Source organism: Ischnura elegans (genome assembly GCF_921293095.1).
Source record: "Ischnura elegans chromosome 13 unlocalized genomic scaffold, ioIscEleg1.1 SUPER_13_unloc_1, whole genome shotgun sequence".
Lineage (NCBI taxonomy): Eukaryota > Metazoa > Arthropoda > Insecta > Odonata > Coenagrionidae > Ischnura > Ischnura elegans.
Window position 1 is genome coordinate 15,899,489 of NW_025791657.1, and position 27,624 is coordinate 15,927,112.

The window sequence follows — 27,624 nt, forward strand, 5'->3', positions numbered from 1 at the left end:
ATCACTTAAAAGCAGCGTAGGCAGAGCCACAATGACTGTTGCAGTGGACGAAGCTGGTTTTGTTGCACCAAATACTACGGATAGCCTTAGGTGTATCGGAATCTGTGGAAATGACAGGAGTGGCTGTGAGGCAGTCATGGGAGACAAAGAAGAGGTACTTGATTGCCCAAACAAAAATCCTGGGAACAAACACAGATCAAATGAAAATTCATATCATTGCTTTCAATGGAGAGATGGATTCAAGAAAAAAAATGATCTAATCGATCACACGAAAACTCATTTTGATGCTCGTAATTTTATTGCTGTAGCAGAATCATCAAACCAAGATGTATTTTCAAGCGTAAATGGCAGTTCTTGCGAGCCTATCTCCTCCAAGACCATAAGTGGAGTGGTGAGAAAAAGACTAGAGCCGAGGAAAAAGGAAAGTGGGCTTCCAAGGAAAACCAGTGGGGGGAAAGGCGATGAGAAAAATATAAGACAAGTGACGAGAAGCGTCGATGTTGAAGAGAAATCGACTTCTCAAAGTTCATCCTCAAAGTCATCATGTAATAGAAACGTATGCGATCATATGGGTGCGAGGGAGAAAGAGAGACCATTTTCACGCAGTGAGTGTACCAAGTGCTTCACTCAGAAAAGTTACCTCACCTTACACAGTCTTACACACGCAGGAATTAAAACTTATTCATGTGGTAGCAAGTCTTTCACTCAGAGAGGTAATCTCGACAGACACATGCGAACAGAGGCGGGAGAAAAACTTTATTCATGCAATGAGTGTGGAAGGTCGTTCTTGACAAAGGGCATCTTAGTGACACATTTGCGTACGCATGCGAAAGAAAAACCATATTCATGTAATGAGTGCCAAAAGAATTTCTCGTATAAGAGCCACTTAGTTAGTCATCTACGTAAGCACACGGGAGAAAAGCCTTTTTCATGCTTCGAGTGTGGAAAGTCTTTCTCGACAAAGGGCATCTTAGTGACACATATGCATACGCACACAGGAGAAAAACGTCATTCATGCAACGAATGTGAAAAGTCTTTCTCGTATAAGAGCCACTTAGCTAGTCATCTACGAACACACACGGGAGAAAAGCCTTTTTCATGCTTCGAGTGTGGAAAGTCTTTCTCGACAAAGGGCATCTTAGTGACACATTTGCGTACGCACAGTCGAGAAAAACGTTATTCGTGCAAGAAATGCAAAAAGTCGTTCTCGACAAAGGGCATCTTAGTGACACATTTGCGTACGCACAGTCGAGGAAAACGTTATACGTGCTACAAGTGTGGGAAGTCTTTCTGGACAAAGGGCATCTTAGTGACACATATGCATACGCACAGTGGAAAAAAACTTCATTAGTGTGGCAAATTTGAAATTCTTTCTCGACAAAGAGCCTCTTAAAATAGACATAAGTACACTAACGCTGGAGGAGCCTTATTTCTGGTACGTCTGCAGAAGTCTCTAACTTATTATTGCGACCTAGAAACATTCCTACACACATAGGAGATGAATCATATCAATTTAACATTTACATGTGAGCAAAAACTATTCATGCATAGTCTGCAGCAAGTCCGTCACTCCAAGGAACAGCTCTGACTTCTACATGTGTGCACGTGCAGTTGTGAAATATTTTCTATGCTGATTTTATGCCGATCTCTGTTAGTTCTAACCTCAACTGCCACTTCCACACACAGTTAGAGGCACTATTCATGTAGTGTAAGCTGTAATATTTCGCTCAGATAAGTCACCTTTGCGCATGCAACATGTTTGCTCACAGACAGGATAATTCATATATATGTGTTACAAAATTTCTAATTCAGCCTCATGCATGTCTGTACTGAGGAGGTATATTGTTGATTCTCGCCTTCACAACGAGGAATGAATGATAGTATAGTGCCAATAGGGATGATGGGCCATCTTTATACTTTCATGAGGTACATATCAAGTCATATTTTTTTCGATTTTCATAATGAATATTGAAGCAGTGCGGTAGCATAAAAGGACACGCCCTAGCTAGCAGATCGGGATCGTAAAGCGTGCATACCAATTTTTGGTTGCAGGCATGCCCATAATTTTCTGTCAAAGTTCTCTTCCTCGGAGTCCATTCTAAATTGTAATGTCCGTAATGGTTCTGAATTTTTCTAAAATTAATAATGTTTGCTTGCAGCATACTTGGTTGAAATAAACAAAATATTTGTGTTTGTTGGTGATAATGTATTATTTTTCATAGTAAAAATATACTGAGTTTGTCAATTAATAAATTTAGTGTTTTTTTTATTCTAAGTATTTGAAATTTTATTCCCACTTCTCTATTTTCAAAAGTTTTTGTTCAAAGATAATTACATAAGTTGTAATAAAAGCAACAATTTCTATGACTTTCTTTCAAATTCAAGCATTGTGTCATAGACGTTCTTTTCTTGTATTTATTAATTGAACTATTGTGAATGGTTTACATAGACGGGCCTTCACTTCAGCCACCAATTACTGATCTGCTTCAATCTTGCTTCACTCATATGTTTCTAATAATTCTATCATTGTGTTGTAGTTTAATATGTCTAACTATCACCATGCAACAATTTGCTTTTCAATTGAATGTGTTCACTTGTTTTATATTCTTCTGTGTTGGCCGCGGTCTTAGAAATAGTGGTATTGGTGCATGTTGTTTATTAGCTGCATGTATATATTGGGTCTCAAGGTGATGACACAAGGGAAATACAAAGACAGGGCAGTGAGCTAATAAGAAAGATGTCTTATCTCATGCTAAAAGAGTTGACACCTTTTTACGTCTCTCTGGCAGGGTAGGCAGCAGTTTTCAAAATGCTACAGTTGAAGGAAGGCGTTTACTTTTTAGACCAAATTTGCCAGCTCACCAGTGTGAAACCGTAAGTCATGGAAAATTACAAAATAAAATCACAATGAAAATTTATTGGAAAGAAAAAAACGTTCCTAAAAAAACAGTAATTTGTTAAAATTCAAAATAAAATATCTTAATGAGAAAAATTTTTGCATGAAGAAGATCAGAAAGGGTACTGGGTACACATCACAGTTTTGAGGGGTCAAATATGCCTTAAGTGTATCATTTTAATTGAAAAAAAATGAAGAAACAGGTCTGCATTTTCCAGCCACTAGTTGTCATCCTTATAATATGCAACACTCCTATATTCGTAGGAAAGGCTCGAGTTCATAAGATTCAGGGTATGCTTGACGTTTCATCAAGGGTTTTTGTAATGTGTAGCACATCAGTGGTTTATTTTTTACAGGCATAAAAAGAAAAATGCTACTAAAATACAAGATCCGCTCCAAATGTATTTTAAATGGAAAATAACGAATAATTTTGTCTTGGGAGTCAGAAAAACAAAGTACGAATTAGTATTTAAATACCTTCAAAAAACCATGGTACTACTAAAATAGGTAAGCCATTGCGCATGCCGGCGGTCGCGTGACGTCAGGCGTGACGTCAACCGGATTTCATTTCCAACGTGCATCTTGAGAAGACTGCTGGATTTCGTGGCGAACAACTTTTGTTTTTAGGAAATTGCACCCTAGGAACTGCGATGTCTTTTTGCTCGGTTTTTGGCTGCAGCAATAGCTATCGCAAATGCAAAGGAAGTGTGACGTTTTTTCGTTTTCCCAAAGATTTGGAGAGAAGGAGAGTTTGTATCAACGCTTGCCGGAGACAGGATTTAGTGAACGCAGAAACAGGGAAGATATCAATGCAGATGGTTAAAAAACGATAAAATACCTTTTGTTTTCATAATAAAAATAGTTTTATTTTTACCAATATTTTGTTTTCAAGTGTAGTAATTGTAAAATTCGGAACAAGAAGCATAGTATGGTGTTCAGTCATAACGTGGACCGGATGATGCATGTACCGAAGAGATACATTTGTATCTCCCGTAGTATTGTAACTATTGCAGTATTTAATGAACTATTCAGAGCATTCATAGCAAATATGAAGAATGCATCTTTTGCGCAGCTAATGCTTGAGGTGGGATTCCTCAAAAAATCATAACTTTAAGTTAATTAGTGATGAAAGATGTGGACCCAAAATGGCCAGAAGAAGTCATTACATGCTTCATAAGGACTAGGACATACATTCGAGTAAAATCGATGAACTGTCTTTTGAAGGATGACATTAATGGTCGGCAATTTAAGAAAAAATTGAAAAAATTGAGTGTGTAGTCCAAGAAATATGCTACCCAAAAGTAATGGGTGATCTATGTTGTAAAAAAATGTCTTAAACTTTGTGTTTGAAAATTGTTCTTTAATGAATGAAATAATGTGATTTGTACTTTTGATGACAGAGTGTAGTATTCTTTTCATTAAAGTATACTTTGTATGCATAATTTTCACTATCATTAATTTCAATCCTATCATTCAATTATATTTTCAGGGTGGCTGATGACATTTTATGAATCGATATTAAAGTAATATGACTTAATAGCCCCACATAACCAGAATCTTTTTCATATTTTACCTCAAAATGATGTAATTTAGCAATATTTTTAATGTTATGTTAGTATATTTAGCTTTTGTGTGTCTTTGACCTAACCTGAGTACAGCAATTTTAGAATATAATATAAAGGAGCCTTTTTTGTCCAACATAATAATCATTACATTCCTCCCATTCCTTATTCTTTCTTCAAATTAATTCTGGAGTTCCAGAGTTAACACGTGTTTTAGTCAATACCAGGGCATACCCAGTACCTATAGAGGTGGTGGGAAAGCCGTAGTCTTTCAAGTTGTGACAATTTAGCACAGATAAGGCTAACAAAACCAAAATTTTAAGAGAATTATTACAGGGCTTTATTAGTTTTTAAAATCATTTGCTTGAAAAAAAATTGTTTTTCATTTTAGTTCCATATTCTAGGCTCATATTACTTTTCATCAAAAGGTAATTTGTTAAAAACTTTTGCTACGGAATAAATTTATTTTCCCTAATAGGGGGGAAGCAGCCGCCCCTCCCTGGGTAAGCACATGAGTCAATGCCTCCTTGTCCTCTCAGCCTTGTAGACAACCACAAAAATGATAAAATCAAATCACCTAGTACTTTTGGATCGTTTCGACGTGTTCTACATGATTTTCAAGCTAGACTGCCAAATAAGCCAAAGCTCATTTTTATACTGCAAGGTGGGGAGGGGGAAGTAGGTAATTTGGAAGGCTTTTCAACCTCGGCAAAGGCATTTCCTTCTCTCCGACCCCTGAGTGAGTCTCCTTGGTGACAATTTAGAAAAACTCCCAGATGTACCACTTCTGAGATTCAGAGAAAGAACTTATTCAATTATTTAAATGTGCCTTTGAAGACTTCCTCTGTGCATTCAAAGGGTTACCATATTCTTTAACACGTTCGCTGCCGGTCCCGAATTCTAGTGTCATTCCGCGTGTGCCAGGCGAATATTTTCGAACCTATTACCAAACGGCAATAATGATATTGAGCCTATCTCCGGGTCTAACTAATATTTCTCGGTATATTTACACTCATTATGTGATGCGCTATCGATTGTAACTTTAGTCACGTGCGACGCCATAGGGCGTCTCCTCACTTTTGACAATTCCTATAATTTGATGAGACGCCATTTGGCGGCTCAGGCAATTGGATCTGCGTTCCAACTTTTTAGTGTACACTCAAAAGCTATGGTTGAAAATAATGTTAAAACAAACTTTAATTGTTGATTATGCTTTTAATAATATTTGCTATCGTATCCAGAGATGATTAGTGCAATGATTTATATTTGGGAGGCTTAGGTACGGCTGATCCGGAGAGATCATAAATTTTGTAGAAACACGTTTGGATTTACTGAGGGCAACTTTGCGACTCATCGTCTGCAAGAATTCTTTGTAACATCCGCGACAGCCAACACGGGCTTTCCTAAAATGAAGAAACAGCTAAAAATTGTGCGAAAAATACTAATTCTCGATTTTTTGTTATGATAATTTTATCCTCTACATTACTAGAATTCGAAGACTTCCTTCAGTGTTATTTGTATTTACCAGGTAGTGCGTCAATTTTTTTAGACCCTATCAACGGAATCCCGAAGAATATGCAGCATTCTTCTATAATTTATCGTCTTAACTGCTGGAGAGAGATCATGTGGGCACCTGGATTGCGTGTTTCATTCCACAGTATAAAAGCATTAACAATGCAAGTCCCAAAAAGAGCATCATCGGCCACCTTGTGGTACCACCTAACTATTTTTCGATGGGTGCAGTGATACAACGAAAGGGTGTCAGCAATGTCAATTCCTTCCTTTATTTTATTGTATTCAATCACCATCTTTGGCTTAGTAACCACTTCCCCTCTTCGATTTCTTTCCCCGTTGGGATTATCTCCTATCTGATGGTGGTGGAGATCATGAATACGTCGCGCTGTTCTTTCCATTTATTTACCGTTGCTCCACAAGTTTTTCATAGCACTGAAATGCCTTTCTTTAATTTAGCAGTCGTTATTTCTCTTAACAACCCTTTCCTATTTTTCCTAATGGTACCCACAAAATGAGACTTATCTCCCAACATTTCTTTCTATAAGCGTGGGATGAATCGCCTCACTAGAAGTATCTAAACATTACAGCAGGAGTAGGGGTGCCGACTTACAAAAAATATTGGGGGGCCTAAACCGGGGACCCTGTCTCTGTAAATTTTATAAGTAGTGAATTTTATGTTTTTAAGCATTTTAGAAGAGTCATATGATCGACATTAGAACCCTGATCACTCGAATCTCGATATCTGGACAATCCGGGGAAAATTGACAAGCATGATACATTTTTTCCTCACATCTGTAACGAATTTTTGGGGTGGCTCGGTCCCCCTCAGGCCCCCGTGGAATCACTGAGCAGGCGTTATTAAAATGTGAATAAAAAATGGAATAAGGAATCATACCTGTATTAGAAGAAGAAAGATTACCTGACTCTGAGGATTCATACGACTCCTCAGACACCCTGACTTAGCGGTGTCTCCTTCAGAAAATCCGTCAAGGTCGTTGGTGGAAGCCGAATTGTCAGAATAAAACATATGCTCGATTTCTTCTTTGTTAAAACTTTTCTTTCCCCCAATAATGCGTGACGGAGTACACATGATGTATTCACTAAACTGGTTATCACTTCCGTATCGAAGGCACAGACACAGAGAATAAATTTGGCATACTGATGCGCTCCTCACTCGGTTAATTATGAGCGACAACTGAGGGAAGGAAAGAAACGAAAAAAAGCTCTGCAAATGTAATTTGAAACATTGTGTGGAGATATAATACCTCAAGCTTCCACCTGAAACATAGAATGATATAGACATTGAAATATACCACTCCCGAAAAAAAACACGAGAAACCGAAGGCGATAAAAAAATGAAATTCGAGCTGAAATGTGTTACCAATACCCTCCCTTCACAGAAGATAACATTGTCTCGTCAGTGCATTAGGAAATGTAGCTTAAATTTCAAGTTCTATACATCGCTTGATGATTCAACGAAAACGCTACTTTGACGCCCATTGGCGTCTCACTAGTTGCGTCCAGCAGCAATGCGAGACGCCATATGGCGTCTCACTAACTCGAATTTGAAGTTATGTGAGACGCCCTATGGCGGCGCGTGGCAGGGAACGTGTTAATGAATATTTTGTATGAATTACAGATACATTAAAAAAATATGTAAAGTTGCTGAATTAGATATTCAGTAAGGAAGCAAACATTTCAATGTTCCTGTGTTGTCAGAATTTAGAATACCTTCAGATATATTTATCACCTTAAGTAGTCACCCCAATCGTAGAAATCCATGACAGAGTAATGCCTGGAAGTCTGTTTCTAATTTGAATTAACAGCACAGCAAACTAAAACCTAATTCAATAACGTATGTTTTAGCCCAATAAATGTTTCTGCTCGTGCACACATAGTCGTTCACTACTTCCATTTAGTGTCCTTGTATGTACATACGAATGAGTAATCACCTTGGCTGAAAATATAATTGCAACCTCTTATCAAAACTTGTGTTAATGGATGATTGCACAAACGGATGGATGATTCCAAAATCCAACATATGCGTAAATTATACAGATGACATCTAGTCCACGCCGAGGAAACTTTCGAGCCAACATTTAAGTCAGTATTGTGAATAAATATTACTTGCAATGGAAGCAGAAATTAATTAATTACTAAATTAACGTACCTAGGAGTTTTTATACCATTCAAATTTTTATAAAATGTTCTTCATTTTTTATTAAATTGTTTCCTTAACAGAAACTAATACAACTAATTGACAGTCCTCTCGCACTGCTTACGAAATAACCCTAATTGATTCGAGTTTTTCTTAAACTTACAATTGTGCTATTTATGGTAGCTTTTGATAAGAGAGCTACTTCAGTTTCAGAAATAAAACTGTTTTAAAAAATTCTTCAGAATCTCTGAAACAATATTATATGTATGTGTAAACCTTTAAATGCCGAAATCTTGATGAAATTTCATGATTTTTGCTGTGAAAGTATATAAATTGAATCTGAAATTGGTCGAAGAAAGGCTCATTTTCATAGACTTTAATTGCTATCATTTAATGGTTGATATAATTACGACAGATAATCCTTTCGATAATGGCGACGTTCAACGATTACCTCTTCTGACATATTTGGCGAAAACATAAAAGTTAACTTTAAACTTGTAAGATTGCCGCCGTATATTACTCAGAAAGACAAACGTATGGTAATTTCCATTGTTATTAGGTTATTCCAAACGCCAATATGACTGTTTTATGGGTAAGTTTTAGAGAGATTCGCGTATGCTTCACGGCAGATTTTGAAGTGGCGCCGCCGTATGACTCCCAGATGACGTCATACGCAGACCGGTCTCGTTTTCGTTCGCCGGAATGGCTTACCTATTTTAGTAGTACCATGCAAAAAACATGATTTTGTTTAAATTCAAAGTAAAATATCTCAATGAGAAAAATTTTTGGATGGAGAAGATTAGTAAGCGTACTGGGTACACATCACAGTGTTGAGGGGTTAAATATGCCGTATGTGTAACATTTTGTTGAATAAAATACATCTACAATCGGGCCTGCAATTTCCAGCCACGAGTGGTCATCCTTATAACATGCAACACTGTTAAATTCGTAGGCCAGACTGGACTGCATAGCATTCAGGATATGCTAGGTATTTTGTCATGGGTTTTTGTAGTGTGCAGAAAATCAGTGGTTTATTTTTTACAGTCATAAAGAGAAAAATGTGAGTACAGTCGAAAACAGGTGAGTACAGTCGAAAACAAACAGTCGTTGATAAATAGGAGTTCAAAGGATCGGCCTTAGATTATCGCTTCTGGAGGTTTATTTCTTACCCGGATTTTCGCATAAAAAGGTTCTGATGAGACACCTCTAATTTACAGAGGTACAAATAAGGAAGCAGGGGGTAAGAGCACAGGGAGTCTGCACTTATTAACTTATTATGTAGGCAATCATACACACTATAAATTATTCACAATGTTTACAAAGGAAGCTATAAAAATAACATACATATAATATAATCTATAAATATCTTTTAGATTGTCCTATGGCATTATTAAGTAGTTCTTTCGATCCCATAAATCTCATTATTTTTTTTTCCTTTTTGAAACAACTCTACAACACATCTCGATTCACTGGATTCAAAGATGCAACAATTTTAACTATTGAAATTTTCTTCTCATCCCAGCGGAGCCAAACCATTTTTCCTTAAGATAAAAACCTTGTAACTCCCTTCAGAATGGATGTAAGTTAATGATTGCTTCACGAAAAATAACTTTGCAGTCTTCTGCTAATTGGAAACATCACCATTCACCCAGGTCTCCGTTGATGGGGATTCGAAGAAATGCATTTCAGTACACCATAATCATTCATGCTGAGTAGTGTTCTTTCAGGTTGTGATGTAATTCTCCTTGGGTGTACTCTCTCTTTGGGGTTATTTTTATGCTTGGGAATCGCTACGAAGACTTCAACAGGTACAAAAAGATTAGAATTTTTAGGTGTCAACAAAATATTGAAGAATTAATTATTTGCAAGTTATTCTGATGAAAGTGCATCTTTGACAAGCGAGGATGGGTCACACAAGGGTGTGAGAGAAATCACTAGTATGGTTTCAAGTACTCAACCGCCAAAACCATTGCATTAATCTTTACAACAGATTGTGAATGCAAGAGGAAAACTCACCTCATTCCCTTCCTTTTCAATTACCAGTTCACCATGCAAAGGTATTTCAACTTTCTCAGATTCCAACGTATCCTCCTTGAAGGAATGCACTAAATCATTAGAAAAGAAAAAAATGGAACGATCTCGGAATGAAACAGTGAAATTTGAATGATACTTTATCTCATTAGGGTACAAATACTTTTGGGTATATTCACTAAAGGGAGAATTTCCCTGCAGCATCAGAAATTCTCTGCAGTAAAATCATCTGCTTACTCATGGAATTTGAAATGTGTTTCTCCATATTCTGCCAAGCAAATCATGTTAAGCATTCCCAAGTTGTCTTTACCCTTTGCAGTCCACACAAGAGGTACACGCCACACTCACCTCACCACTGCATAATGAAACACTTGCACTCTTTCACAAACTTAATCACTTTTTCCTACATACCTATTAGTCTCTTGCCAAAACCTAATGTTACTGACAGTTCCAACACAGAATAAAGTCTTATATTGCTTTTGGTTGACATGAAAGGACGATTTGGTTCCATGATGATGGTAAAAAATATCCTACACTTCAGCAGATAAATCTTTCTTATTTAGAAGTTCACCATTGAGATATCCCATGCTTGACACATTCCACATTCCCTAAACATGATTATGGCTTCAAATGGACTGAATCTCAAGATAGCTAAATAACTATGCATTTGTTTCTGCAATATTCCTTCCTTAAATCAACTAAATAAATAGCCAAAACTCATTTCACCTATTTCTAATTATGTTACTGTTACCTAATTATTATTTACTGTGATATATCTTATGTGAAATGTTACAGAAAAACTTTTGTTAAGCTCTCAAATGTCCTGATGGGAAACCCCACAAAGTGGCACTGCTGTAGCCTGTGTCGCCTCTTGTCAGATATTGGATCACAATATTGTTTTGGTCGTCTCAAGGAACCTCTCCTATTGGGAAGTTAGGATTTAAATTCAACTACAGTTGCATCAAAATTCATTACTTTTCTCTCTTTACTGTGTTTGCGCTCACATACTTTCTTACTTATAAGTTAAAGATAGTAACTACTAAGTACCATCCATTTAAAGTCAGTTTACCTAGTGTGTGCATTTCATGTGGCTCATCATGAAGTACTTATTCATACATGTAGTGCTTCTCCTCATTATTTGATTCCCTCTTAATTATTTGATATCTTCCACATTTTTTTCCTCTATGATTTGATGCCCAAACTTCATGCTCATTTCTACTAAATGGTTTATTGCTCCAACATTGCTTCAATTTCCTGTCCCATAGCTGTAGTGAGACATATATCACCTTAAATCCTGTAACCCTGTCTGTCCTGTGGCATGTTTTCTTAGTGATCGTTTTGGTCTCCTATCATGTGGAGGTTGTTCATTTGTGTCACAAGAGTTATTTTTGAAATTTTCTGTGATGATTGCATTCCCCCAACTATCTATATCTCTTTGCAACGAACTGTTGTCACTGATATTTGATGCATGTGCATGTCACATGTCCATGGAATTGAAAACTTCAAGTGAATTAATTTCCAATATGTCATATTTTAATTTTAATTATTTTACTTCTGTTTTCAGTTATTTTATAAATAAATGACCATGCACATTGTAGTAAGAGTTACCAAGATTACTCATATTATTAACTCCCTGAATGCCAATTCACTTAGGTAAAGCAACCATGCACAATGATAATTTTCTTAAATACACTGAGTAAGTTTGTCATAAGACTACATTCATGAACATAGTTTCTTATGTTGGAGTAGCATTGGTGAGGCTAAAATACACAATGCGAAAGATCAATACTACTGATACGTTTATTTTAACTTCACATCAGCACTATACCCTTAAGGTGTCAGATGTGTCAAAATTATATGTACCATCCTTATGGATAAGTCACCCAGCTGGTAAAAATGGTGAAGCACCTGGAGCCTGAATCTGTAGGATAAAGGTTTCATACCTGTGTGTGCAAGCCAGTGTATGACTCCTTGTAGAGAAGGATCTGAGCAAATTAATCATGAATAAAATTTCTCTCCATTGTGTGTAAGCAAATGCGAGACAAAGCTGCACGCAAAAGACTGCACAATAATATCAGGAATAGGCTTGCTATCCCAATAGTATACCATGTGATTGCTGAGGGAGAGAACCTTGAATGAAATATTCACAAAATATCTTGCATGAGAGTGGTTTCTCCTGTGTCTTTGTATGCAAGTGCATCAGTTGGTTGATCGTACTAGAGAAAGACTTTGCAAAATCATTTCACGAAAAAGGTTTTACTTCTGCATGTGTGCATTTAGTGTTCGGATCGAATTTTGCAGTGATAAGGTCTTTGTGTTCGCATGAGTACAGTGAGGTTTCTCTCACGAGAGAACGACTTTGCACAATAATTAATGAAAAAGATTTCTCTTCTGCATGTGTACGCAAGTGAAGCATTAGTTTGTATTTTCTACTAGTGAAAGATTTTTGGCAATTATTACACATAAAAGTAGAGATTGGTCGAATATCAGATTTCTCAATCTGGAATATTGAATTCAAATAGCAAATCATTGCTCGAATATTCGAATACCACAAATACTAGAATTGCATAAGGCATATTGAACGTACTTCTTATTTCCCTTGATGAATGTATAAATATAAAGGTATACAAGGGAACCTCGATCAATTGTTTTTCAAGGGGATGGATGAAAAAACGATGAATGCGTGAATGTTTGACTAGGTGGCCTATGCAGCAGGAAACCCAAGATTTTGGCAATTAATTGTGATTTCCGTTACAGGATTCAAACAGGAATTTAGTTGAATAATGGCATATTTTAATACGATGGAAACAATTTGGGCATATAGTTGATTTAACTAACATCTCTTTCAAATATGCAAAGGGGACACCACCTCGCAAAAAATGATTGCATGCCATCTTGGCATTAAAATGCTACCATGGATTTCTGTCTGATGTATTCTTATCTACCAATCGCCATTTCAGTGGCTCGCCCATCTGACACTGGGCCTCATCCAACTTCTTATTTTCAACAGGTAGATCACTTTGCCCTGACTCCTACTGTCAAGTGCTAGCGGACAAGCAGAGGCAATTTGAAATCACACACGTGCTTCTCCACCAGGCTTTCTTCACCAGTTATTTTCAGTCAATCTTTGGAAGTTCTCACAAGATTAGCAGATGAATTCGAATTGCTAGCAGAGAGAAACCAAATATCCTGAGAAAAATATCCCTTCATCTGTAACTGTTACAATACATTTATAGCATAACTAATAAATTGTAACTTGATATATATTTGCAAAAAAATACCCCATCAACTTCCCAGAAGCTCGGCTGCGAGGATATCGAGTTTCGCCAGAATGCAAAGTCTCCGTCGTATTTGGCATTTATTTCTTTACGTAAATGCTTAAATAAAGTCAGAAATATGTCGTGTTTGGTCTTATTCTGTTTTTACATTATGCATACATTACTAATATTTCAATCCAATAAAGGTGTAATATCAATTACCGAAAGTCATTGTTAGGCACCTTTTGGGTTAGAAGATAACTCACGCAGCAGTTGACCTCCAGAAATGGGGAACTTTGAAGCAGGTGAGCAGAAAAAGGTCAGTGGGGAGAAAGAGGGAAGGGTGAAGCATGATTTTATTATTCTCCTTCAACTTGATATTTTCTTTTGAAGCTTTTCATTTATGGTCTTTGTAATATGAACCCTGCGCGAGCTGGGGCCTTTTGTTCGATTTTGGAGAGGAGGAAAGCATCGGAGAAGGGGCCGATGGCTGATGGATGGAGGAGGTAGCGGATTTTGGGAATTGTGCTATGTAGTTACTATCTCACTATCGCATTGAGGTTCTCCTGGTGGAGATTTTCCGATTTTTTCACCCGATCATTTTCGGTTCCCATGTCGAACTCTTTACACCACTCTAATCCGCGAATTTGATGTATTTCGTCAACTTGCCTGTAAATGGCACTGCATGCACTAAACGACTAGAGTTCTCTACAATTTTCCGAGTAAACTACCAACGATGTGCGTGCGACAGTGTATGGCACAAAATTCAAAGCATTAAAGATTTTACCTGTAGCATAATTATTCGAGATCTCAAATACTTTCTAGTATTTAAGCATTCGCGAATACTATTAACGCATTTCTGCAAAAAAAGGTTTCTCTCCTGAGTGTTTTTGCATGTGATTGGTAAGGGAAGAACTGGAAGTGAAAGACTTGCTGCAAATCTTGCGTGTAAACGATCTCTTGCCAGTGTATGTACGCAAGTGTCCGATGAGACTTTATTTTCTATTGAAAGATTTAGTGCAGTGACAACATGAAAAAAATTTCTATCCTGTGTGCGTATGCGTGTGTAGGATGAGTTTCTCCTTTATGCTGAAAGTCTTTGCGCAATAATTGCACGAAAAAGACTTCTCTCCTGTGTGTACACGCGAGTGTTGGACGAGTTTGTCCTTTCTAGCAAAAGTCTTTGCGCAATGATTGCACGAAAAAGGCTTCTCTCCTGTGTGTACACGCGAGTGTTCAACAAGTTTGTTCTTTCTACCAAAAGTCTTTGCGCAATAATTGCACGAAAAAGGCTTCTCCCCTGTGTGCGTATACATGTGTTGGACGAGTGTATTTTTTCTAGTGTAAGCCTTTGAGCAATAATTGCACGAAAAGGGCTTCTCCCCTGTGTGTAGACGCAAGTGTAGGATGAGTTGCTCCTTTATACTGAAAGCCTTTGCACAATAATTGCACGAAAACGGCTTCTCCCCTGTGTGCGTACGCATGTGTTGGACGAGTGCATTTTTTGCAGTGTAAGCCTTTGAGCAGTAATTGCAGGAAAACGGCTTCTCCCCTGTGTGTACACGCAAGTGTAGGATGAGTTTCTCCTTTGCGCTGAAAGCCTTTGCGCAATAATTGCAAGAAAAAGGCTTCTCCCCTGTGTGGGTGTGCAAATGTTGTATGAGTTTCGTCTTACTAGCGAAAGCCTTTGTGCAATAATTGCACGAAAAGGGCTTCTCCCCCGTGTGGGTGCGCATATGCGTCATAAGGTTGCCTTTAACAGAGAAAGACTTTGCGCAATCACTGCATGAAAATGGTTTCTCTTCCGTGTGTGTGCGCATGTGTTGAGTTATGTGAGACTTCCAAGCGAAAGACTTTCTGCAGATCGTACACGGATAACGTTTTCTTTCTTTGTGCGAACGCATGTGATTGCCAAGAATGCCTCTCCGAGTGAACGACTTGTTGCAGACGCTGCAATTGAAAGGCCCTCCTTTTGCGCCTCCTACCGCGTCATTTCTGAGGTTTCTCGCGCAAGAGGTCGTGGACTCTGAGGACATTTTCTGCGTGTATGGTTTCCCATCCCCATCAGAACTTCCCACTCGTTCCGCAGTTTTCCTCTCTCCAATTCCACCACAGAGTTCTAACACAGGCGCCTGTACTTTTTGCATCGCCCCTCGTCTTTTCCTTTTCAATCCCATCAATGTCTCAGAGGTGGATGACTCAAAAGAATTATTACTTTCTTCTCTTGATGCGGGGACTGTGAAAGACTCATCTTTTTCTATTGATGATTCATCACTAAGATCCAAATTGCTGGTAGCAGAATGAATTTCCATGTGTTTGATCAGATCATCATTGGTGTTGAATCCATATCTGCAGTGGGAGCAATAATATAACTTTTCGTTTGAATTTTTACCATTTCTAGGACTTTTGATGAAGCAATAACTCATCTCTTTTTTGTTTTCCATTTCTGCCTCAATGCCACTTCTTCTGTTTTCACTGACTCTGATCAACCTAAGGCTACCTGTGATATTTGGTGCATCCCTTCTTTCCCCTACAACAGTCATTGTGGCTCCCTTTCCACTGTTTCTAGATGCTGGAATAAGTTTCATATAACTGTGTCCATCATCAGGAATTGAGTTAGACACTACCTTGTCAGCATGATGAGCAATGCCTTCTTTCAAATCTTTATCCTTCGAATTTGTTCCATCCCAACAGGGGGATGCCACAGTCTTGGATTGAATGTGTGTCACTGAGGCTGATGAACCAATACAATCATCGTTAAGGTCAATCCATATATTTCTTTCTGCCAGCAGGTGTAAAGTTGGTGTTGTTTCAACCAGCACTTGGTCAGGAGTTGACAGCCCTAGAAAAGAAAATCATATTACAATCTAGGACTCACAGATCTAATTTTTAAAAACCATTTGATAGATTGAAACCTATTCCCTTTAGTAAATATTTTCGCTGGTTGCTAAACACAAATAAGGTGTCATTCTCTTTTGGCAATTTCAATATTGGTTCGATTATGTCTGAAAAGGGAAGGAAGGCATCATAATAATCACTATATTGAAATTGTTGATGAAAAATGAAATCATCCCCTATAAAAATTTGTTCATTCAAAAGACAAATGTGTGCTCAGAAATTTTGTATTATGTAAATTGTAATTTTCTTGAAGCTGATATTTTAAATGACAAATAATTTTTCATTTAGGAATACTTAAGGAGAGAATAATGTTTTCCTTTCATTCCTTTGCAAGTAGATCAGAAGTCAGTCTTTTTTGGCAATTTCAATAAACTACAATTTTGTCCAAAAAGAAAAGTCAGGCATCAAGAATTATCTCATATCAAGCTTGAGATTGCTGAAGAAAAATGAAATCATGCCCTTTTAAACAATATCCATTTAAAATACAAAAACATGTGTTCAGTGGTTATGGATTATACACATCGTAATGTTCCTTAAGTTAATATTTAAAATGGTATAGATTTTTCTTTTGAGAATACTTGAGGAGAATATAATGCTGTCCTAATCCTTCTACGTGAGAGAACAACAATTATCAAAATATTTAAGAAATATAATTCCTTTAATGTTAAAATGCTCCAGATTTTAAATATGAGTTTACTTTTAGCAGCTACATATATTACTTTTCACACCAATAAGTAAACATTTTTCATAAAGTACTTAGCAATTGAAATCATGTGTGCTATGGAAGAGGCCACAATTCATGCATTTCTATTTAAAAATTCACACCACATTTTTGTCAAAAAAGGAATGCATCAACCATGAATCAAGCGTAATTAACAATCAGAGGTAAATTTGATTAAAAAAATAAAATTTCTTAAAAATTAAATAATTTCCTCCTTTTGTCCGCTTGAGGATAACAGTTAATAAGTCATAAAGGGAGCAATTACATTTTTCCAGGTTGAATATGGTATCCATCTAAATCATTTCCTGATCAACCTCCTGATGAGATCCACATAAGTATATTGAAATATTAGGGATTATCATTTTTTAATCAATAGCAGCAAACTGTAACACACTATTTATTAAAATTGAGTTGTGCTACAACTTAGCAGTATTGATTTGTCTTCTTGTATTTATTTCTGAAATCCATAATATATCTACTTACTTTCTGTTACAAAGTATTTTCTGACATGATTCACTGTTACACCTAACCAAGCAGTTGCCATGCCTACAAAAATAATTCAATAAGACTGTGCATTACAAACTTCAAGCTAATTTTATAAATTCAACATGCTAATACCACTTCTGGGCTTACACTCTCAGTACCTTGTGTTCACTAATTTGGCTGTAATTAATGCTAGACATCCATTTATAATTCAACAATGCCTAAATAATTTTAGTATTTCTTACAGAAGAGTAAATTTTTGAAAATCATTTGCAATATTTGGTAAAAAATGCACTAGCAATGCAATGAGTTGAATGTGGATTCGTGCTAAGAAAGGGTTCTACGGTCCACTACAGTGGTTGGAGTAAGGAACCGGCTGGGTCCCAAATAACAAGGAAAAGGATACCAGGGTAACTCAACCCCAAAAACAAAGAACTCCATGCGAAGAGGTTTCAAATATTATCATGCTACCCATAGCATAGAAAACGTTTTCCTTTCATAGACACAGGCCAGAAAGAATTCAGAATGACATTTGCGTGTCAAAACTAGGCAAACAGTAGGCGGTGGAGTAGTGCTTAAATGGGTGGAAAGTACTACCGGTGTTATGTATTTCAACATGGATGTATCGCATTTCTGCCAAAAGAAGTCGGAAACAATTTCATTCAGTCATTTCACTGAATTCCACCAACATGTTTTATGCAAATACCACCATTAGTTGCACAGGCACTGGTTTCTCATGCTAAGCACTCGTAATGGATCATTTATAATTAGAAATTTTTGTCTTTAACACCAGTCATAAAGAACTCATTTGTTAAATTTCATTGACTGGACTAGTGATCAGATCTTATACGAATCTTTCACTGCCATTAATGCAATATGTCACTAAAATATGAAATTTTACTAGTCAATGGTCGCACAAGTTAAATATTGATAGACTTCAGCAGAACAAAATATTTTACATTAAAAGGACTTCTACTATACACAAATGTTAAAGAAAATTGTGATAATTCATTACATTTAATGCATTACATTTACAAATATAATACATTACATTTCATATTATTAGAAATCCAGACCACACAAATGTAAAGATAAACATTATCTCATATTTAAGTGACCTGTAAACTAAATAAAACAAAAGTTACACATGGATGACTAACTTAGGTTCTTCATGCTTCAAAAAAGTTACAACACCCTCTCCACGCACATATATTTGCAAGACCTAGAGTTTACTCACCTATAGCCTCAGTCATAGAGTCATTGGTCATTTCAGAATTACCAATCACTTTTTCGTCCTCTGTAAACATAGGCTGAAAGTAGGAATCAAATCATTAATCATGAATGCACATAAGAATCAGTATTATTTTAATAAACGATTTTTTTACAATATAGAACTATCATCCATACATATACAGCAATGAACAATTTGAAATTCCTTTCAACAATGAGACAGTTTTTGAATAATGTTCATTCTAAATTAAATAACTGTGCCTTAAATACAATGCCATTCATGCAATCATTTATAAAATTTTTATCGTTGACTTCATTTTCTGATGATACATACCGAATGTAGAGCTACTTTTATAGCACATAGTAATTCCATTACCCAATGGAAAACTAGCCACTCTCCATGGAAGCGATACACATTAATAACATTACCAACCCTACAAAGGTTATAATTCCTGATTCTTCATTACTTCTGTGGGTACACGTCACCCTTGAGAAAGCGACCAGAATCGGTCGGTTATGTTGGGCCATCCCAGTAATTGATGCGTGACATAGCCCAAAAATTTTTATTCAACAGTAAAAATTCCTGTGCTGCAAAGAATAAAGGCTATATTTTGGCACAGGGCAATCCTTTTGCAAAGTAAATATCTGTGTAAACGAAGCAACAATTCTTGTTTTGGTCCTTGATACAACTAGGAGACGCTATATTTATTTAAGAAAATCATTCACTTAATTGTTCACCCAACCGCGGTCTTAACCATGGTCAGTACCACCTTAGACCTACACCATCATCTGACCAGGAATAGGGTGGTTTCCTATTATTTTTTTATTGCCTGAATCGAAAGATTATTACCTCTAGAGTACGCATTTAACACTTTATATTTTTATATGACAATATCTATTTTTCGGGATTAAATGAAGTGAAAATTTTCAAGTGCGCAAAAATGTGACAGCTAAGTATGAATGATGGGAAAAACCCACGTGAATTCATTCTGGTTCCCACTGCCATCGTGTGAGGTGGCCTTGCGGCGATGATATGTGAGCTGTGGTGATGCAGGCTGCTAGCAGGTAGCAGAGTACCCTGCTAGCAGATAGTGCTTGGCTTGAATAAGGATTATTAGTACCTTATCAAACGAAGGAAACTTTACAACCATAGGCAGTTTTATTGGTGATCATTAAGACATGTTTTCCTGAGCTCTGTGCCTCGTGCATGCATTGGTAATCTCAGACATTGTAAAACTCCTACCTACTCATATAAAAACTAGGTCCCAGTGATTTCACATGGATTGGCATCGCATGGGTGCCAATCTAGCCTTTTTCAAATCAGGTTAAAATGGACCATTTCCATACGTCTAAATTGGAATTTCTATAACAAAATAATTAGTATATTATGAATTCACTAATGGTGGGTAATGAATTTCACCAATGCCTTTCCTTTTCTACGATGAAGGAAACTACCCGATTGGTTACCTATACATATAACAGTATTTTTTATGCTACTACCAGATTATGGTAGGCAATGTTGGTGTGGCCATTAATAGCTGAAGGTATGAAGAGAAAAATGAAATTATCATTTTGAAACAATAAGAGTGATAATGCACACCAACGAAGCTTCAGCAGAAAGGAGGAGATTTTGAAGGAGGAAAAGTTAAGTTATTGGTAGAGTAATGAAGTTTTTCCTTGGGATTGAATGGCCACTGGAGTGGAACTACTGCTTCAAAACTCTATTCTGTTCACACCTGTCCTAGTCAGCTCTTGGTACTGTGAATGCAAAGGATGCATTAAGGAAGAAAAGGAATTTCTCAGATGGCCGTATAATTCTCCCTGCTCGTCCACCTTGCAAGTCGAAAAATTTTGCTGCGTTGGTGTGCGGGAAGGGGGAGAAATTCCCCGCAGGGACCAAACACCAGCCTCTCAACCGGAAAGCCCAAACAACACACTCTCACACAATCACTCACTCAAACATACACAACAAGATCCTTTGTGGGGGCTGTAGGGACCTCCGCTAAGGATTCTTGCTCCACAGAAAACCGGGAATCTTCACAGGATGGGCCTGTTAAAGACAGCCAGTGATCTGTGGAAACACATTCACTCAATAAGCAGTCACTCACCTGTGGATGGCTTCAATGTTCCGGGAGAAAAGGTTTGCTCCAAAAGAGCGTCGTCGGGGGGATTTCGGCAAGGGGACGAGGAAAACACACGTGTTGTTTGAGTGTGTGTGTAGTTTGGGATTTCCGGTTGAGAGGCTGGTGTTTGGTCCCTGCAGGGAATTTCTCCCCCTTCCCGCACACCAACGCAGCAAAATTTTTCGACTTGCAAGGTGGACGAGCAGGGAGAATTATACGGCCATTTGAGAAATTCCTTTTCTTCCTTAATCCATTGAGGCCGTAGAAGCTCAATCCCCATTTTTCCAAAGGATGCATGTTCCTTCAAGTGCCAACCATGCAAAGTTTTCACAGACCCAGCCCCATGAGTTAAGTGGGATTTACTCAGATTAAATCCTGTTACGCCGCCAGGCAGCGTGCCCCCCCCGGGAGATGCTGCCACCTGAAGAGGTGACCGTGAACCAACTGAGGTGGCTCGAGGGGACGCGTCGAGAAGCCGTAAGGACGGTTGAGTCGAGTGAGCCGAGAGACATGGAGAGTGTTCGGGCTGGAGAGTCCCGTTTGCATAAGTGCGAAGAATAAAGTGTCATAGAAGTAAAAGGGAGCGAGGATCGTTTCCAGAGTAACCCAAGGTCACTTTAACACTCCCATACTCCACTCTTTTCTCCCCAGATAAACATTATTCAACTCCAAACGCAGAATTTAAAAGTCAGAGCAAACACTAGTTTGATATATTTATGACATTATCATCGGCAAATAAATGCATTTCATTGCTTTTTTAAGGAGCAAAATTCAAACATGTAGGTAATGAACAAAAGGGACAGATTACATTACCATGTGAGACAAAAAATGAGTGCTTCTACTAAATGATGTCAGGAAAGTTCCAGAGAGGAATGAATTTTTGAGACAGAAAAACTTAACATGGTAAAAGTGCACTTACCTCGTCATCAACTTCCAGGGGGTCTACAGCATCACTTGAGGTGCCAACCGCATTCGGTGAGATAAATGCAGGATAATTCTCCTCATTGAGGAGCTCTTCCTTCTCCTCTTTCTCATTAAACTAAAAGGGAATGTTGAGTGTCACTCAATAAAAGCTATATAATAATTATAACATCTCTAATCCATAATAATAGAACCATGTCAAATTCCAGAGACCACTCATGCTGGTCGAAACTGTGGATGCATGAGATTCTTATGACCAAACTTAACCCTTTCACTGCCAGCCAATTTCAAGTGGGATGTACGAAGACTGCCAAGGCTATTTTCTGAAATTAGCATCATTTCAGATTTAAAAAAAAATTACAGCTACTCAATTTTATTTAATGCCTATAGATTTTTTTCCCAATTCTTAAGATATATTTACATCTTATAGCCATAGATAGATTATGGGGGTTTACATAAATTACAGCCATTGAAAAGGCCACAATCAGGAAAAAAGTGAAATAATAGGGAACATGCATGAAATTTGTTCATCATGCTAGTTAGTCTCATTGAATAGAAAATTTTCTCACGAGTCCAAATATATGAGTCAAAACTCTCCTAGTACTCTGCTAACGTCAATAATTGCTAATTAAAAATGCTCGAATATCGCTTGAAGTCACGTGGCCTGAAACGCCTACTTACATCATCGCACGGTACACATTTCACTTCGCTAAAAGAGTAGAGTGGTAGAGCCTTGAATGCAAGATATCGAAGTAAATATCTTCATCGAGCTGTGTAGTAGTTCCTAAAAGGACAAATTGACTCAATAGGGATTTAAGAAAGCAAAATACCTCAGTTTACTTTCGCTCGATTTCTTTATGGTGGCTAATTTTTTTTCATTCCAAATCTCCCCAAACAATCCCCTTTATTTATTTCAACAACGCCTTGGCAACCCAAAATATTCACAGTCTGCATTTTGTCATTACAACAGCAATTATTTTCGCCAAATTTGCATTTGAACCCTCGTAGATCGATTTTCTATCCACTTCCTCAGTGTGTCATAAGTGGATACCGTGCCATGACGTCACGCTCCGATGACGTTGTGTTTTCAAGCAGCCAATGAAGATCAATTTTTAAAGACTCATAACTCAGCTGAGAAGCATTATTCATAGGCGAAATTTCGGCAAGTACATTTGAGGTAGAGGCCTTCTTATTCTAGTACTTAAAAAAAATTGTGCATGCTCCCCATTAGGGCCGATAAATTGGCCCCTGACATTTTTCGCTCAACCAGCGAGGGCAGATATATTGGCCCCATGGCAGAGAAAGGGTTAATACACTTGCTGACTCAGCAACAGCAAGCAAACATCGTCGCCTGGCAACCCAGGGGTTGCATATTTTGTTCTTCCAGCTTCACCAACCTAGATGTTTCAACATTTTCAATGTTGGCGAAAGATGCTGGTGGTCTTGACACCAATTCTCTTTTCGCTGTTTCATTTCTTTCCACTATTTCAGGAAAATTGTCATGCATTTCGTAAAAATGGAAACATTGAGACAATCCACATGTATCCTGAAAATCAATGGGGCCAAAGTGCAGAGTTTAACCCTCATATGGCTTTACGAATTTAGCTATGTCACTGGATTTACGGTGCTGCAGAGATGGAGTTTCATTTTTTGTAAATTTCTTTCAATGTTAGCGTTTATTTACAAGTTTTCTATTGATAATGGTAAATACAGTAGACTATCGTTATTACGAAGTTTACAGGACCGAAAATCCAGAGGTTCGTAATAACGAAGTTTGCATGAACGATTCTTTCAGGAATCGTCGGAAAAACCAGTTCCTAACTTCATACCGGAATGAATGATACTTTGTTCAGATTATGCCCAGAGTACGATTTCCTCTACGCCGCATGGTGTATCAACGGCCAAATCAAAAGGCGCCAAATTCCAAATTTGAAATTTTTGAATGTTGTCATACCTGAAAGTTCGTAAATCGAATGGGCGTAGGAAGAGAACTAACTGTAGATCGAACTGACGAGCTGTAATGAGTCTGTCACCATGATTCCCCAGGAATGAAGCTTATTGTATAACGTTTCGCGAATGGTGAAGAAATAACCATAAATGACGCTCTTGGTCACAGTACACGAGGACAACTTAAACGTTGCATGATTATTAAAACTTATCGTAGTGAATATCGATCTAAATGCCGTAGCTTATGCGTGGAACTTCGTAATAAAGTTCATTTTGTAACCGCCAGGACCGGGACTGAGGTTCGTAATATCGTAAAAACGAAAATTTCGCAATAACGTTTCTTTTCCTATAGCCAGGATAGGCCTTTGTCGTTGAGACCAACGGTTTTCTTTGTAAAAACGAGTACTTCGTAATAACGTTGTTCGTATTAACGAGAGTCTACTGTACATCTATTATCTTTATTTCTCACAGTGTTTTGCCAGATTTAACTCATTATTGTGGAAGTTATAACAAAAAACTTGAACGCTGCATTCTTTTCCATTTTTTACCGTAATGCTATCTATTTCTGTTCCCTGTGTCTGTTATTTTCAAATGAAAGTTTAAAATTTTTGTGCAATGGTATATTATATATTTTTTATGATATGCAATGCAGGAAAAATCCGCTTTTTAATGTTTATATTTTTATGTATCTAAATACTAAATATTAGGATCTCATAGAATTCGTTTATGCCCATGTGATATTATTTTGCTTCACTGCGTCCACCCATATATAATATCTTTGCAGCATATACTGAAGGCTAAGTTATTAAACATTAATAATTGGACTGGTGTAGGTGAAGTGAGAAGAGACGAGTGTTACTTTCGTGATTTTTACAGGATTACGGCAATCAAGTCAAATATTATGAATATTCTGGGAGCTAACATCCTGCATTTCAAAAAAGTAAAGTCTTATGGGTTTTGAAATATAAAGAATATGGGATAATACGAGACGTGTGAAAGAACCCAATGCTGCTTTGGAGGTGGAACTAGAAGAGCCGGTGTTTTATTTTATAATGCGGAGCCACATTCCCTCACTGAGGACGTTTCTTTAGTGATGGACGGGTAAATTTGATGCGTGGGAGTGCACCAGATGAGGTTTTACTCCTGGATTGGTAGGAAATCCAACAAAATAACTTCTTTGAAATATGGGTTACAGGTGGAAGGGGAGAAGGAATAGGTGCCTACTCTCTGCTTGCTGAATTGCTGCTTGGCATAATTCTAAACATAGTAACCACAGGATTTGCCAAAAGGTGACTATCACCATGGCAGGTAAGTAGATGCGGAGCGGAAAAGGTGCCCAAGCAAAACTAAGTCGGATGCCATGGAAAAAAACAACTTTGGCAAGCCAAGAGTTTCTATGAATAATTCTTATGAAAAGATAAAGTTCTTTCAATGAACATTATAATGAGGCGAACATTATGATTCTTAGATAAAAGAGAAAGCAAAATTTGTATTGTAATATTTTCCTTTTGTTAAACAATCTCATTTTGTCTATAAGGTTTAAAAAATTAAATAATATGATTATAAATATATTATAGCATTTCCTATGGAACATATTTGCTTTGGCATTAACATTATGAGTGCAATTCCCAATGTAGCGACCATGAAATTCTCGGTGCTGCCTCGGTGCCTTAAATCCAATGACGCATCTTTTTCATTAGAAGCAAATAAAATGTAAACTGTCAACACTTTGCAAACAAAATTATATATCTAGATGAAGAATAAAAAATAGACTACTGAAAATTTCAAAATGATCCATCGGAATGGAAAATTTTTACACCACTTTTAAAACCACGAGCACCGCTAAGGTGCAGCGAATCCATATGAAGGTTAAAGACCTCTGGCGACTACTTTCACATGCCTCATGAGTGTGGAGACATACAGATTGGTGAAACTGAGAGAACTATTGAAACCAATATATCAGAGCACAAACGTTGCACAAGACTTCGATACCTTGAGGGATCTACAGTAGCCAGCCACTGTATCGCACACAATTATGCCATTCTGATTAACGAAGCCATATTTTTCATCTATGCAGATGGGTATTGGAATCTGCTTAACAAAGAGGTGATTGGAATAGGACTCTCAAACAATAGAATTAATAGAGATGCAAGGTTTCAACCAGAGCAAAATATTATTTAAGGAATGGGAAGCACCACCTTTCTATGAGAAGATTAGCAGGATTGTACTACAAGGATCTAATCGGGTGAAAAAGATTCGTGTTTAGGCTTCCTGACATACCAAGACTTTTACCTTGAAAGTAGACAAAATAAAGTTCACCACTCGAGTACTCAATGGAATGAAACACTTTTCTGTCGGAAGAATAGTGATGTTGTACAAAAAAGATTGACTTACATGAAAATAGATAAAGAACTCAATGGTTTCGCAATATATTTTACAACTGGAAAAGTTGCACAACAGAATCTCTCACATTTGAGGGTGACTTCCCATACAAATGCATACATATACTCAACGCAATCCTAATTTTGTCATACAACTAGAAATTTTACTCAAATAAAGGCCATGCTACTCCTTGATGAGAATAAAACTTACCACAATATTGGCTCTGGGTAATTGGCCGTCTTGCATGGGAATGTATATTTCAGTCATTTGAACGGAGCATGCAAACTGTGAAGTTTCTTCAATCGTATCTCGAATACATTCTTTTGCGCTAGCGGAAGATCCCGCATTGTCATTGGCTGCCTCCTCTTCTTTGATGATCTGTGCAGAAAGTAAAAGTGGTAAACAAGGCATCTACATTAAAATTAACAAATAATTCATTCTCATCAGGCAAGGCCGTAGCCAGGGCGGGGATCAAGGGGAATTTATCCCCCCCAAAATGAAAAAAATTAAATAGATACTTTATGCTCGCTTGGTGCTCACATGACGATATTACATAGCTGCGCAGGGACATCTAGTAGTCCAATGCGACTTAAGTTAATAATTGTCTAAGCGAATTTGTAGGTGCAGTGTGCGTGGTTGTAGTGCAGTGTGTGAAATAATAGTGCTGTGAATTAGAAGATAGGTAGGTGACTTATGGGCCTCCTGAGGGACCGCAGAATTGACATCGACACCAAGGAGTTAATTCATTTGGTCGCTGCAAAAAAAAGCTGAAAGGCTAAATTCAATTTTATAATAATATTTTTATATTTTCCTTTAAGGGTTTACAACAAATATGTATATTTTATGTTTGTATATTATTCCATAAACCTCCCCAAAAATATTTTCTGGCTACGGCCTTGTCATCAGGTGAGCTGTTCAGCCAGAGTCAACGTTTCAATGGCTAGCTCTGCCATCGTCCTCAGGGCATTGAGTGATGGACCAACAATTCATCTGCATGGTCAACAAAAGAGTGACATCATGATGAGCTTTGACCCTCTGTACCTATCCCAACAAAGGATTTCCTTTGGACACATGCTTCAGCTCCTGAGCATGCCCTTCTAAATCAATATTGTAGAACTATTTCTTCCGGTATTGATAACAACATACTTCACAAAAGATGGAAAATTCTTTGAGCAGCTGGAAGGCATCCACATTGGATATAGTCTAAACATCACTGCATCCATAGCACATTTTTAATGGAGGATTTTGAGGAGAAGACAACCCAGTGACCAGCAACAGCCTACGTACTGAAACCGCTACATGAATGACACATTCATTGTTTGGCCAGATGGGCCGAAGGCCCAACAGTAAACCTCCATTACATGAATAGAAAAAACCACAAAATCGAGTTCACAATGGAGAAAAAGAAAAATGGATGTCTGCCGTTCCCTGAAATTCTAATACATCAAGATGGCTGATGACTGGACCGCCGGGTATACCGTAAGCCCACTCATATAGATC

The 27,624-nt window shown here is 37.5% G+C and overlaps 1 protein-coding gene across 1 annotated transcript in view; it reads right to left on the bottom strand.

The window, feature by feature from the left end:
- Position 1: 1 nt before the first annotated feature.
- LOC124172116 (zinc finger protein 260-like) overlaps positions 2 to 27,624 on the bottom strand; it is a 29,401-nt gene continuing 1,778 nt past the window's right edge. The window contains exons 3-7 of the mRNA XM_046551521.1: positions 26,335 to 26,502; positions 21,794 to 21,913; positions 18,759 to 18,831; positions 14,872 to 16,261; positions 2 to 179 (exon numbers count right to left, since the gene is read on the bottom strand). Of these exons, the coding sequence (XP_046407477.1) occupies positions 2 to 179; positions 14,872 to 16,261; positions 18,759 to 18,831; positions 21,794 to 21,913; positions 26,335 to 26,391 (1,818 nt within the window). The 5' untranslated portion in view covers positions 26,392 to 26,502. The remainder of the gene's footprint in view (positions 180 to 14,871; positions 16,262 to 18,758; positions 18,832 to 21,793; positions 21,914 to 26,334; positions 26,503 to 27,624) is intronic.